This window comes from Typopeltis vanoorti, chromosome 1 (assembly GCF_054136105.1).
Source record: "Typopeltis vanoorti isolate ZY-2024b chromosome 1, IOZ_Tvanoo_1.0, whole genome shotgun sequence".
Lineage (NCBI taxonomy): Eukaryota > Metazoa > Arthropoda > Arachnida > Uropygi > Thelyphonidae > Typopeltis > Typopeltis vanoorti.
This window is the reverse complement of record NC_143549.1, coordinates 85,763,679-85,779,461: the sequence shown is the minus strand read 5'-3', so window position 1 is coordinate 85,779,461 and position 15,783 is coordinate 85,763,679. Positions and strand designations below refer to the sequence as shown.

The 15,783-nt window shown below is 36.8% G+C and overlaps 1 protein-coding gene across 2 annotated transcripts in view; it reads right to left on the bottom strand.

The window, feature by feature from the left end:
* Positions 1–15,783, bottom strand: part of LOC150110172 (queuosine 5'-phosphate N-glycosylase/hydrolase) — a 243,870-nt gene that overhangs the window by 109,777 nt on the left and 118,310 nt on the right. For both annotated transcript variants that reach the window (XM_090398252.1, XM_090398260.1), the window contains one exon: positions 4,208–4,322. In XM_090398252.1, the coding sequence (XP_090254378.1) occupies positions 4,208–4,322 (115 nt within the window). The remainder of the gene's footprint in view (positions 1–4,207; positions 4,323–15,783) is intronic.

Here is a 15,783-nt window from a genome sequence, read left to right as displayed (position 1 = left end):
AGGGAAGTATGTGGAATTATAAGACAGGTGATTATAATAGTCTTAGATATGAACTTGGGACAGTTCCATGGAGGGAGGAATTGGAAGGCGAGGATATCATTAATGCTTGAGAAATTGTGAAGGAATATTTGTTAGCAGCAACATATACTGTATTCTATGAGTGAAGAAGAGGACAAAATTTGGTGTAAAGTGGATAACAAACAATAGGAACGGCAGGTGAAAAAGAGGTTATAGAAGAGATATAAGGAGAGAGGTTAAGAGCAGATGCATGAAGAATATAAGACTCAGGCCAGGAGAGAGTGACTGGTATGGTAAGGAAGACGAAACTGGAATATGAGAAGAGATTGGCCCTAAGACCCAAAGAAAATCCTAGGGAATTTTTTTAGCTATGTGGCCAGTAGGAAGAGAAATGATTGTGGAAGAATGGCATTACACAATAAAAATGGGAATAGAGTGACTGATGCAGTGGACATATTGGAGTTGTTCAATGAACACTTTATTGGAGTATTTCATCCTGGAGAAGTAAGTTTTAATACTTGAGGGATAGGGCAGGTTTGAGGTTTAGAGGGGAGCAAGAGGAGAGTGTGTTCCAAATAGTGAGTACTCTGGATGTCAGTAAAGCTGTGGGAATGGATGGTATTTCACCACGGATTTTGAGAGACTGTCTAAAGAACTGACAGATCCATTGACATAGATTTTCAATGAAAATCTACTGGAAAGATATTCAAGCAATGGAAGGAAGGTAAGACAGTGCCATTGCATAAGGGCGGTAGCAGACTGGAAGTGTCTAACTATAGGACAGTTTGTGTTTCAGCAGTAGTTGTTAAGATCGTGAAGAAATTAGTGAGGGGAGGATATATAGCATTGGGCAGATGAGGGTAATGTTTTCTGTGAGAGTCAACATGGATTTGTTAATGGGTGATCTTTAGTAATATGATTGCATTTTATAATAAAGCAAGAAGAGCAGTTGATGAGGGAAAGGCATATATACTGCCATTTTTTTTTTTGATTTTGCAATGGCATTTGACAGGGTGCCACATGATAAGCTGATATTTAAGTTGCAGCACATGGTATAAATGTCAGGATAGTCAACTGGATTCGGGATTAACTGTCTGATAGATATCAGAGAATTGTGTATGGTGGGGAAGTATCAAGGAGGCAGAAGGTTACAAGTGGGGTCCTGTAGGGCTCAGTACTGGGATCTGTATTGTTTAATCTTTACATCAATGACATTGTCAACGGATTACGGGGGGGGGGATATTCAGTTGTTTGCAGATGATGTGAAGTTGGGAATGGTTATTAGTAATAGTACATATGTGGCAGCCTGCAAAAGGATTTGAATAAACTAGACAGATGGGCAAATGAATGGGGGGAAGGGGCAGTTTAATGCAGCAAAATGTAAGGTCTTGAGGTTTGGGACACATCGATGGGATGCTGCATACTCTATTGGAGGAGCTGTACTGGAGGAAGTAGGGGAGACAAAAGATCTGGGGGTGATGATTGATAAAAACCTGAAATTCAGGGAGCATATTGCAAAGGTGGTAAAGGTAACCCAGAGGATTGCTGCAATACTGAGAAGGATGCTGACCTGCAGAGATAAAAGAGTTATCGTTCCACTGCATAAGACCCTGATCAGACCACACTTAGACTATTGTTCTCAGATTTGGTCCCCAGGATTTGAAGGGGATAAATTAACTGTGGAAAAGGTACAAAGGCAGATAACAAAGATGGTTTCAGGACTGTACAATTTTAATTATGAGGATTGACTGCAGGAATGTGGACTGCAGAGTTTGGTAGATAGAAGGAGGAGAGGTGATATCATTGAGACTTTGAAACTGTTGAGAGGTAGTTACAGGGTTGACACTGGGGAGTTCTTTTGCTTGGTGGAACAACATGAAGGAGCGATGACGAGGGGGCCATCCCTGGAAGTTGCAAAAGGGAAGCTGTGAGCAAGAGGGTGAGGAGTGGTTTCTTCGCATGGAAGGTAGTTGAATAGTGGAATGCATTGCCTGATAGAGTGGTGAGAGCACAAATGGTCAATGAGCTAAAGGGGTGGTATGATAGAATTTGTGTTTTCTAGGAAGGACCTACCACAATGAGTCTTTTGACTTCATGGAGGCCTGAATAATAATAATAATAATAACACTCCCCCCCCCCCCTGTTCTTTTCTCTCTATCCTCCCTGGACACACTATACCCTTCACATTCTATCTTTCTATATATACAATTTATATACAATTAAAACATTATTATTACATTTTTTATCAGTAGTACAAAAATTCTGTATACAAATTGCTGAGTACATTCATTTTTGATAACACACACACACAAATGTGCCCATTAAGTAACGAGATTGATTTTTTATGGGACAGCCCTTTGAATAAAAGTAACAAACATGTTAATAGTTTTGACATTAACATGGAATTATGTTGTAATTCAATTTTCAAGTCGGGTGACGCAGCAGTTTTCGTGTGGCAACCTTTGATGTAAGAGTGTGTCAGTAGCTGCATCATGTAGCAAAGAGCTATGATAAAATTTTACTGTAATTTAGGAAAAACAGCTACAGACGTGTACCAAGACCTAAAAAAGTTTATGATGATGATGATGAGTTCCTGAGCTGCGCAAAGGTGCTCCACTAGTTTTCAATGTTTACAGAGGGGAGAGCATCCCTGAAGGATGAATCTACTGTGTGCAGCCAGTTTCTGCACGGACAAATGAAAATGTGGTAAAAGCTAGAGAAATTGTTGCCCATGACGTGCAAACAACCACTAGGCTACCCACTGTACAGCTTGGTGTCAGAAAGGAAATGGCCAGATTAATCTTAGAAAGAGATTTGCACAAGAGGAAGATTTATTCAAGATTTACTGCACACACATTGACACACAAATACAGAGAGTGAGAGACCAGGTTGCATGTTGTCAAAATTTCATCTATGTAGTTGATCAAGATCGTGATGTGCTGCAAAGAATTGTCACTGTTGATGAAAGTTGGTGTTTTCAATTTGATCCAGAAACAAAATGCCAGAGCATAGAATAACATGTCTTCTCCCCAGAAAAAAGGAAGTCAGGCTGCAAAAATCACGTCAAGATAATGGTCATTGTTTTTTCAATGCTGTTGGAATTATCCACTGCAAATTTGTTCCTGAGGGCACCAAAGTGAACAGTCAGTATTATTTAAGAGTAATGCAATGCCTGTATGTTCACATACGATGTGTCAGGAAACTGTTCCACAACAACAATTGCTTTCTTTTGCATGACAATGCACCACTGTGCACTGTCTGTGAAGCAGTTTCTGGCATCAAAGTTGATCTGTGTAATCAAATATCTCATCCCCCCCCCCATTTCACCAAATATGGCTCTTTCAGACTTTTTTTTCCTCCTCCCAAAGATGAGGTGTGCCTTGAAAGGGGAATGCTTCGGTGACATTGAAGATATCCAATACAGTGTGACCCAGAGACCGAAGGAGGTTTCAGTTCAGGGCTTCTACCATACCTTCAAACTCCTGTACAGCAGAGGTAAACATTGTTATAGTTGGAGGGAGATTATTCTGAATCCTTGTAACTGACAATTCCAAATATAGTTCTTTGTTTTGATATAATAATTGTTGTCTCATGACTTAATTGACATACTGTGTATATATATATATATACAGTATATATACATCCAATATATTATATTTCCCATTCAATATAAAATACCGGAAACATTTGTTTTTGATAATATCCATGATTGTTTTTTTACTGCTGCACTGAACTTTTTTGTTTGTTTGTTTAGGTGGCATGTCTGTTGTCTTCCTTAAAGCTTGTGCTGACCTTATCTGAGGAGGATATTAATTGGCGGTGGTTTCATGGTATTTATTTTTTTCTGGTTAGCATGTAGAAGAGAATACATGTGCCCATGGAAAACCACTGCACATGAGAGCACTTTAACATTTTTGAAGGGGAGGTGGACAGGGCATGTTTGTGCTTTTATATTGCTGTTTGAGGGGAATTTGTTATGTTTTTTTTTTTAAATAATTTCCTTCTAATTTTTCATCTCACAAATAATAATAATAATAATAATAATAATAATAATAATAATTATTATTATTATTATTATTAAATAAAAATTCAACTCTATCAATGGAAAAATAAAACTTAAATTTAAGTATTTAAAATTTCACAGCAGTTTATTTTAACTGCAAACAAACTGATACTAATATTTTCATACCTGTAATCAGCAAACAGTGTGATTTCATCAATGTCATGAAATTCACCATAATCCTTTCCTTCAAAACAAGCCCATATATCTCCAATCAATATCTGAGCACGTTTGTAGAATGAAACTACAGTAATGTAATGTAGGATAAAAAAATAAATATGCAGTAAGGATTCATTTTATGAAATTTAAGATGAATTCTTTATCTTCAAAAACTTGAATATAGAGAAATATCTAATCTTTCTCTGGGGTTAACAGATAAAGATATTACTAGTATTTTGTTCATACTGTTTCAATAATAATTTAATCCAGGAAAAGAAAGAATATCTTATATTTTTATTATATGGGTTTCACAAAATGCATATCTATTCACTTTGCTTTCTATCTGTGCATTATTCCTAGAATATCACAAATGGATTTTATTGAAATTTGAAATCTAAATACTTAAAATAAATAAATAATAAGAATAATAATAAAAAGTCAAACCATCTATCTCATTTATTCTGGTAGAGGTAACTGAAGCAAAATGTTCCAAAATTATATTAGAAAATTATCCACAGTGGATTAATGGAACTTAATGAACTTAAAATATCTATTAAAATTTCTGTTAGAATTAGCCTGGTTGTAATGGCAAAATTAGACAAAAAAATTATATGATACGTAAATCAAAATTTTTTCCACACCATAATGAGACAAATTTTATTAGCAAAATTATTTGAAATTATAATAACTGCTTACTTGCTAAATAGAATTTAATAAAATTTGGTATTTAGGATCTCTGTTAAAATTTGTGGTCATTTCAATTTTGGTTTTGATTTATTTCAATGGTAAAATTAAGAAAAACAAAACTACATATACAGTAGACATACCAAAAACGGCTCTAGGTTCAACTGTTATGATAATAATGGTATCAAAATACAAGGAGGCTATTATGAAATATTGATTCTCCTTTCCCAATTTTACCCACTAGATGTATAGTGAACCAATACATTACACCTAAGTCTAGCCATAAATACTATACAACTTGAACAGTGAATACACTTTTAATCTATCAGTAAATCATTTATAGCTTTCTGCACATACAAACACATGTATCAAGTGCATATAGCAGCACTCAATGTTCAAAATGTCTTCTTTTTTCCTTCATGCAAGCCCGAAGTCTGTGAGGCTACATATCGATGGCAGAATACATAACACCCAATGGAAACACTGCCACTGCTTGCCCCAAATCCACCTTCAGGCTGGCAATGCTGGAGTATTGTTTATTGATTATTACTTCCTCAAGTTCCGACCACAATTTGAAGTCCAATGGATTCAGATTGGGACTTACACATGGCCAATCAAAGGGTGATATGCAGTTGGGTACATTTGTCTCCAACTACTGATGTGTAGTTCTCACCTTTTGTGCAGGGGGTGGGCAGTTAGAATGTCCACTTCCCTACTGTGAAAGAAGGCACTGTTCCAGGTCCATACCACAGGTTCCAGCACATTGTCTTGATACACTTTGGCAGAGGTTTTGACTTCTTTTTTACAGAAATGCAACTTGGATATCCCTTTGATACGCCCCCCCCCCCCACCAACCACTAAACCATTACTGATGTGGGGGTGATGACGTCTCTAAATCCTGGGTGCTATGGCACATGCTGTGTGACCATTCTGGACATACCCGATTGTTTTGGCAATTATAGACTCATTTCAGTGATGAAAATCTTTTCATCTGAGAATATTTCTGTGTCTGTTGTTTGCATACTACTGAAGCAGTGCCTTTGGTAGAGCAATGACAGACTCTCACCATCAGGTCATCAGTTAGTACATGTGACATTGTTCTCTGCAAAATGTTCACCTCTCAGGACATCAATTGCTGCATTTTCACAAATTCTGGCAGAGGCATGCCTTCACTGGCCACATAAGTTGTTGAATCTTAATGTAGCGTGTGAACTTGGTTTTTAATCCTATTTCCCAGGAAAGCAAACTGACAAGAAAGTCAAGTTTGCGCCTGCAAGTACTGCAAGTCTAAAGCAACTGATCCCTAAGGTAGTGCCAGTCGAGGCAACTCGTGGTAAAGGTGGATAAAGCTCTGATCACTATTCTTAGTATTTTTCCTCTAATGTAAAGCACATCCCCTTGCAGAGATGTATGATGCTGAACATTAAAGGCAATGGTCACTACCCATACTGGTTTCGACCTTTGTTGAGGTCTCGTCAGTGGGAGCCAGACCTGAAAATGCTAAGAGTGAAGTAATGTAGAGCTCATTATGTATTTTACCAAAACAAGTTGCTACAAGGTGTTTTAATCTTATAAATAAAATCTCAGGATGAGAAATATTACTTGGAATTACTTGATTTCTTGAAGAGAATTACTTGGTATCTTGAATACATAATATATACCCAAGTTAAAACTTTCTACATCTATCTCTCATCCTGAGATTTTATTTATAAGGTTAAAACACCTTGTGGCAACTTGTTTTGGTAAAATACATAATGAGCTCTGCATTACTTCACTCTTAGCATTTTCAGGTCTGGCTCCCACTGACGAGACCTCAACAAAGGTCGAAACCGGTATGGGTAGTGATCATTGCCTTTAATGTTCAGCATCATACATCTCTGCAAGGGGATGTGCTTTACATTAGAGGAAAAATACTAAGAATAGTGATCAGAGCTTTATCCACCTTTACCACGAGTTGCCTCGACTGGCACTACCTTAGGGATCAGTTGCCTTAGACTTGCAGGTGCAAACTTGACTTTCTTGTCTGTTTGCTTTCTTGGGAAATAGGATTAAAAACCAAGTTCATATAAAATTACTTGGTATCTTGAATACATAATATATACCCAAGTTAAAACTTTCTACATCTATCTCTTAATGTAGCGTAGTCAACCTGTTCTTTGGCTGTCAGATACATCTTCGTATCATTATAATGGTTAACAGTCTGATACACAAATCCTACTGATCCTATATGTTTTCAGCATGTTGAAAATAACAGGTGGCAGCATTCCAGCCTTGTGAAGTGCTGTTACAACTACACAGTTCTAATAATCTCCCCACTAAATGTTAACCTGTACAGCTAGACAATTCTCTCTCTCTCTTTCTATACTGATTAATGCATGAATGTTGGCTGTGCACAGCACCACTAATGGAACCAGGCTTGTGGAATTCTGTGGGCAGCATGAGGGTATGCATAAACTGTAATAGTATTTATGACAAGATTTTGTACTTCTACACTCCAGAGCAAAATGTTCCACTTAAAAAAATACCAGGAAGTCAGTAGATTCATTAATAAAAAAGGTATAATAAAACATTATACCTTAAACTACATTCTGCACATATTCACAAGACCTGCCAATGCAATCTATTCAACAACTCTCCATGTAAAAATATTCACATATCTCCCTTCAATCTATAAAATCTTTTTTTATATATCAATCTAGTATAACTCCATAGAACTCTTCCATCTTTATCCCATAAACAGCTCCTGTCAAAACTATAAGAAATATCATTAACAAGCAAGATAAACAACAGCAGTTAAGAGCAAATTCCACCTGTTATTTCTGGGCACTATCTCCAATACAGAATTCTACTAATTGATCTAATATCCATCCCTATCTTCTACAGCTTGTTCATCAACTTAGCATGTTGGAATCTGTCAGATGTATTTGCAAAGGCCAAAAATATTATTGCATATGAGTTTCCCCAAATGCCAAACATTAATCACTTTATCATGAAATGTAAGCAAATTGCATGAGCAAGACCATTTCTTTACAACCAAATGCTTCACCCTCAATACAGAATCCTATGCCCATCAACCCAAATCCAGTATTTCAATCCTAAACATCTCCAACTTATACTAAATGTTAAATGTGATTTTTTTGTAAAATGCTTACATGGTTTTGAGTATTTTCAATACACATGTTAAAGAAACAAATTAATATTCAACTAAATACAAATGAAAATACCAAAGCTATGCATATGTGGTATCCTCTGCATAAAACGTTCCCAATGCTAACTTGCAAAGTACAGACATATTTACTTTTTGGTCAGAAAATAAATCTCAATACTGTGCAGGATTCCACAATATATCAGGTCATCCTAAAAGTAATGTTTTTTATATTGTAATTGTTCAAACATGTCTCAGCTTGTCGAAACATGAATTTTTAAAGCTTTATAAGTACCGCTAAGCTGAGGTGGAACTCATTCTAAGGAATTGCAAGTTGCAATTCCTTAGAATATGGAGTCATTAACACCCTTAAAATATGGAGTCGTTAACACCCTTAAAAACAGAGCCACAACTATTTGCTCTAACCAGCAAGCCCTGAAACATGAACTAAAAATCATTAGTGACACATTCATAAATAATGGCTATAACAAAAATACTGTCAATAAAATACTCTCTAAAACCACAACAAAAACGAATCTAGATTACAGTAAAACCATAGCCATCCCATACATTAAAGGGTTATCAGAAAAAAATCAACAGAATCCTACAAAATTATAACCTCAATGCCACCTTTAAACCACCCACTAAACTTAAAACCATATTCAGCTCCTCTAAGGATCCTCTCCTCCCATTAGCACATCCTGGAGTCTATTGCATCCGCTGCACCTGTAACTTACTGTACATTGGTGAAACAGGACGGACAATCCCTATACGCAAGGAAGAACACATTAGACACATTAAATATAACCATTATGGTGAAGCAGGCCTCTCAGACCACGCACTTAACACCTCACACCAAATCAACTGGAAAAGCGCCTGCTCCTTATACCGCACAAAAACATGGTATGAAAGAAAATTTAAAGAATCCTGCGAAATCCTGATAAACCACCCAAATATCAACAATAAAGATGGTATGAAAATTCCAAGGATCTGGATGGCACACATTCAGCCAACCTAATATGAAAGATTCAACATAAGTCAGGACTCTAGCCAATCTGCTAGTATTAGAAACCATTCCACTCCAACTGGCTGGAATGATGTTAATATATGTATATAGTAGACAACACAAATAATAGGACTCTAGCGTTGATGTATAATTTTTATTTTATTTTATTTTATTTTTTATTTATTTATTTATTTTATTATTATTATTATTATGTTTTTTTTCACCAGAGGTCAGGCCAACAATTGTGGTAGCGGTTGGTCAGTGTCTTTAACAAACCAGTCTGATTGTAGTATAGCTTGTTTCTTGTGTATATTTGTACGCTCCAGAAGATGACCTTGACATAAAGGTTGAAACGTCGAATTGTAAATTTTAGTAATATTAAACTAAAGTTTTTATTCAAACGCGATATACTTTATAAGAATGTTAAGCACCAAAGGCAGTAGGTTCATTCAGGGGAACAGGTTAAACCTCAGCCAAAACAAACCTTCGTCTCCAGAAGGTTTCGTTAAATGTTTGGCAGGATATGGCTGGTATTATGTATTTTGAACTCCTGCCACAAAATCAAACAATCACAGCTGAAATAGATGTTGGAAGTTTTCCCACTTCGTTATACTATAAATTAAAGATGCCAAGAAATTATATTCTTGGTTTAATCCTTTATCTAAGCATAAGTAAATAATTTCTGGACTGGGCAACTCGTATATAGAGAGAGGCTAATGACATCACATCACTTACCTTGTAATGCAAACTATATATCCTTACAGACATGTATAATGCTATGCATTACGGGAAGGTCAATACCCAGACTGGTTTCAACCTTTATTGAGGTCTCATCAATGGGAGCCAGATCCAGAGGTGATACCAAGGTTGAAGTAATGCAGAAGCCATATTTCCACAAATGAGTAGCCAAAAGGTGTCACACCTTATTACCAAAATCTCTGGATTAGAGATTATGGAAATATGACTTCTGCATTACTTCAACCTTGGTATCACCTCTGGGTCTTGCTCCCACCGATGAGACCTCAATAAAGGTCAAAGTCGGTCTGGGTAGTGACCCTTTAAATAATGCATAGCATTATACATGTTCTATAAGGATATGTACTTTGAATTATGGGATACTATGGCACGTGATGTGAAGTCATTAGCTCTATATATGAGGTGTCCAGTTCTGAAATTATTTCAAGCGTAAACTCTGTTTGCTTACACTTGGATAAAGGATTAAATCAAGAATATAATTTCTTGGCATCTTTAATCACAGCTGAAGTATACTGTGAACAAATCGATTGATTGAATGAAAAACTGAAAGAAAAGATGTGTTCTCTGGTCAATTGAAATGGGTTTTTTTTGTGATGATAATGCACACTCTTATAGTACAAGACTCACCTGTATCAATGTTGAGGAACTTGGCTGGGAAAAGCTTCCACATCTTCTGTATTCTCCTGACCTTGCACCTTCAGATTACCACTTATTTCGAAGTTTGTAACATTTCATTAATGAAAAATAATACGATACATTAGAGGCACTGAAACTGAGCTTATGCAACTTCTTTGCCTCCAAACTCCTTAATTCTATAAAACGGCATTATGAAGCTTTCACAACGTTGGAGGAGTGTTGTTGATTCAAATGGAGAATACACTCGATTAAATTAGCAAGTGATTTATCTTTAATGTCCTTTCAAAACTTAATGATAAAAATAACATTACTTTTGGGATGATCTGATGAGACATTTAATGTTTATCTATTAATAATGCTTGAAAGATGGCAAATAAAATTTTGAAGCACGCAAAGAACTGCTGTATTTGAGTTACTCACCCAGTTATAAATGCAGCCTACATTATCCTTTTTTTTTTTTTAAATGTGAATCCCATTCATAAAAGATTGCAAACTTATTATATATCATTCACTATAATGGGTGAACTAAGGGTTATATAATCTGAAAATCCTGCTCTAGAGACTAAACATGGTAATTTTTCTGGCCACTTCAGACATCAAATAAGCAGAGTAACAGTAATTTCACTCTGGGTAACAAAACTCATGTTGCACCCAAATATTTTTCAATAACAATCCACAATGAGACTAATTATTATTGTTATTATTATTAGACAGGTAACACCATGGAGTGTGCAGACATAACTTATCAATAAAGGCCTTAAACATTTACACAGTATCTGTCACACTATTCTTTGAACTCATCCACTGACAAGGCACCCACACCAAACTCTGATCACCTATTTCACTCATTTACCACTTTTCAAGCAAAAAATTTACTTGGAAAGTGGTAAATACTCCTGTTCATTTTCATATCACTGCTTTTCCACCTATCAACCAATTTCTGTAAACCCAGAACTCTTCAACCCTATCCTCATAAGCATTCCACAGATGTCACTATCTTGGTCACTCACCTCCAGATCTGTAAAAGTTGTAAGATTTTTATGTTGTTATTAATATAATTAATGGCTATTTTAGCCTGTTTTTGTTTAGGAGTGTCCCTTATATTTAATACATTGGCTAACATAACTCAAAAAGGGGTATATATATATTTTAGGGCATTATGGGCGAGTATAGAAGGCAATTATGGCAGAATAAAAAATGTGGAAAAATTTTGTACATACCTTGTTTTTGGTTTAAAGATGCCTCCTAAATCCAAGCTCTTGCTGAAAGGTTGTATGTAAACGGGGGGGGGGGGGGGAGAACATGGGGATGTGCTTGAGACACAGGAAATAAGTTTGGAAACCCGGGTTACTATTAATAATATATATATAAATATATATATATATATTATTTTGTTGTGGGGAGAGGGAGGGAGAGGGGGGAAAAACGAAGGGGAAGGGTATCCTTATGTGGAAACTGGGGCAAGGGTTTACGGGGTGTGGACCGTTTCAGTCATCATCTGACCATCGTCGGAACTTTGTGGGAATGACTGTAGGGCTATGTCAAGGCTGCAAGTTGCATCTGCCACATTTGGGCATTTGTTGTCATTATTGGCCGGAGGCGTGGCTTAATTTGTAAGTTTTGGAATGTCCAACATTCGGAAATTAGGTAGGGGCGGTGGACGTTGATAGAATTTCCATCGCATTTTATGGCAGTAGTTTCGGATATTCTAAGCATTGTTTCGTTTTCTTGTTTGTCAATGATTATGGCTTTGTCAATTTGGGGGATGTGTTTTAGTTCAAGGGTGTGAGCTGCAATTTCTGTCTTCCCCGTATTCTGTGTTTTGTTTATCTTTTTGATGTTGCGATGTTTTTTTTGTGTTCAGATGTTCTGGAATGGGAATATTGCAATCCCTGAAGTGCTCTTGTAGTCTAGTCCATAACGACCTAATTGTAGAGCCCATGTAGGTGACGTCACAGTCTTTTTGACAAGGAAATTTGTAGACTGTGTTGTGGTGTTCGAATATTTCTTTGTGAGTGAGAGATTTAGTAGGTTTTAGGAGAGTTGCTAATTTTTGGTTTGTGGTGAATACTAGCTTATAGTCCGTGTTTTTGAAAATGTATTTGTAAGCCTTGTATGTGTTTTGGATGTATGGCAATTTGATGACCATACGTGTCGGGAAGTCTGCTTTTGTTGTATTATTGTTAAGACGGGATTTTGCCGTATAGTTCGCGTAATTTATTAGATGTGTGGGATAGTTGCGATTTTTGAAAACCTGTGTTAAATACTTGAGTTCTGTGTTAAGAAAATTGCTGTTGGTTGAGAATTTGTAAGCATTGATAAACTGTGATAGGATGACTGATTTTTTAATGGAATATGGGTGGTATGAATTGAAATGGAGGTAGTTTCCGACATGTCTGGGTTTGTGGAATATCTTCATGGCTATTCTGTTATGGCTTCTGATTAATGTAAGATTTAAGAAATTGATGGATTTGTTCTGTTCTGTTTCCATAGTGAATTGTAGTCTGTTGCTAAAATCGTTGAGGGATGTTCGTAAGGCAGAGATGTGTGAGGGTTTGCCAATGCATAGAATATCGTCTACGTATCTGCCATAGAAGGTGATGCGGGGGGGGAGTAGAAGTGATTCAATGTGTGCCAGGAATAATTCCGCTAATTGTCCACTGATGTTTTGGCCCATTGGGAGACCGAAAATTTGAACATATAAGGAGTTGTTGAATTTAAGGAAATTGGTGGATATTGTGAGTTTAATCAAACTAATGATGTCATTTGATGTTAATTTTGTGCGTGTGTGTGTGTGTAAGGTGTGGTCCTCAGAGAGTAGTGTGTGTACGATGTCTAAGGTTTTGGGAACATCCACGTTGGTGTATAATGAAGTTGCATCTAGTGAGGAGAGGAAGTCATCCTGGGATGGAGTAGTGTTGTTTAATTTCCAGAATAGGTCATCTGTATTTTTGATCATACAGATAGACATTGTTAGTAGTGGTTTGATGAGTATGGCAACAAATTTTGATAAAGGAGCTGTGGTGGTGTTCTTGTAGGAGACTATGGGATATCGGATAATTGTCTTTGTGGGTTTTGATGTTCCCGAACATATAGGGGGTGCATGTAGTGCGGGGGGGTTATGTGTCTCATTGTGGTTTTATCTATTTTGTTTTGACTTTTTAAGGTGTGTAAGGTGCTGTTTATCTGTTTTATGAGGTCGGGGGTAGGATCATTGTGGATTATTTGGTAGGTGTGTTGGTCGTTTAAGACGGCCATTATTTTGTTGTGGTAATCAGTTTTATTGATGATGACAACGGTGTTTCCTTTGTCAGCTTTTGTGATCATGATATCAGGGTTCTTTTTTAAAGATAAAAGGGCACTTTTGTAAGTTGGGAGTGATGTTGGGTTTTACTATTATTTTGCTATTTATAATGTTGTTTATTTTTTGGAATATTGTGTCTCTGTTTGGGTCATTTTCAAGTTTTGCTTGGATTTCGATGATGATGATGTCTTTTTTCGGTACGAATTTAGGGGATATCGTGAAGTTAAGACCTTTGTTTAGGATGATGATCTTGTCGGGTGTGAGGATGTGGTGTGACAGATTTTTGATGGAGTTGTCAAGTGTGGATCGTGAGGCGGAGGTGTCAGCGAGATTGGGAACAGTATGTGTAATGTATTTTGTGCCTGTTAAGGCATACCATTTTTTTGTGTGTCGAGCTTCAGTTAACAGCGCTTAGTTGTTGATGTGTGTTTGGGTGCTTTCAGAGAAAACTGCCCATTCTTTAGGGGACATTAGGGGACATTTGTCAACAAATATCAATAAATACCACAACAAACCTTGTAACTGCATCATCTGCTGTTAGCCAAGTCTCACTAATGCCTATAACTTTTGGTGAGGTTGCACTAATGCCAAAAATTCTTCTCTTTTGTTCCTGACACTTCTGACATTAGTATATAGAAGCTGCAGCATCTATTTAGGCCCCAACCCACCTTTACTTCCTATACTGAACCCTATTCAATATTTTTGCTTAAGAGACTAGATTCAGCACTTGGTCATTCTCACATTCACTCACCTCATGAGTCACACAAATTCACCTGCTTCCACCCTAATTGCTTTTTTTTTTTTTCCTGAATTTGCACTTCAGCATGCTCAGTGAACAAAGCTCTATCTAGACACCTAATACCAAAACTATTTAGATGCAGTCCAGCATTATACAAATCCTTCTTTCTTTCAAACACAGACCACAGATCCACACATCTTACATCATTCCTTCTGCACAATCTACATATTGACTCATTAGCTATAAATGTCCTCCTCCTGAGTTCGCCTCTATCATAGTGTGCAAGAGACTTACAATCTTCACTTTCTCACCCTTCAGCCTGTCTATTCTAACAACTCCTTTATATTCTTCCTCACAGAATACTTCTCGCCTCTCAAATCATTTGTGCCAACCTGTGTGGATCTGTATTTTCATGCTCAATGTGGGGCTCAAACCCACGATCCCAAGATTAAGTGTCTCGTGCTCTACTGACTGGCTAGCCAGGTGCTAAGAAATTAACTGTCGGGGTTAGATAATTAATGTCAAAAACTGCTCCCACTTGACTTGTTCCAAATGTTGCTTCTGTCATTTGTGTAGGTAAAGTGTAATAGTCTTCCCCCAGGCCCACAACTGCTCATATGCTTGCTTTATATTAACTATCCTATTTTGATCTTTTACCAACAGTGCTATCTCAAGTATTCATTCTGACACTTGCCTCACTGGTACTAGCTCGCTCACTCACTCACTACCCTCTCCCAACACACACCCAACAACTTCTCTGATTTTGTACCCTCAATCTCACTACATTCAACAGCACTTTTTATAGACCCTGAACACCAAATCTATTTAAGTGTATTAACTGTCCAATTTATATAGGTCCTTTCATCCAATGAACTAACTTCACACATCCACAAATCTAGATCATTTCTCCTACATAACCTATGCATTGAATCATTCACAATCGTGGCAATCCTTTTGAATGCATCACCATCATACCATAGCAACAGACTCACTAATATTAACTATCTCAATCTTCATTTTTGCTGCTTTCAGTAACTCTTTCATGTCCTCCCTCATGCAATAGTTGCCATCCTCCATTTGTACCTGGCAAAACAATCAACTTTTTCACCTTGCCTTTCTGCATCCTAATAGCTTTGCTAACACTGTTAATTCTTGCACCTTGATAATTAAATCATTTATCAAGTAACCCCTCTTATTGTGGTATTACCACACAAAAATGTCTCCTTACTTTTCTTTTCTTGCTTTGGCAAACATTTCTTTCTCTTTTCTCACACCT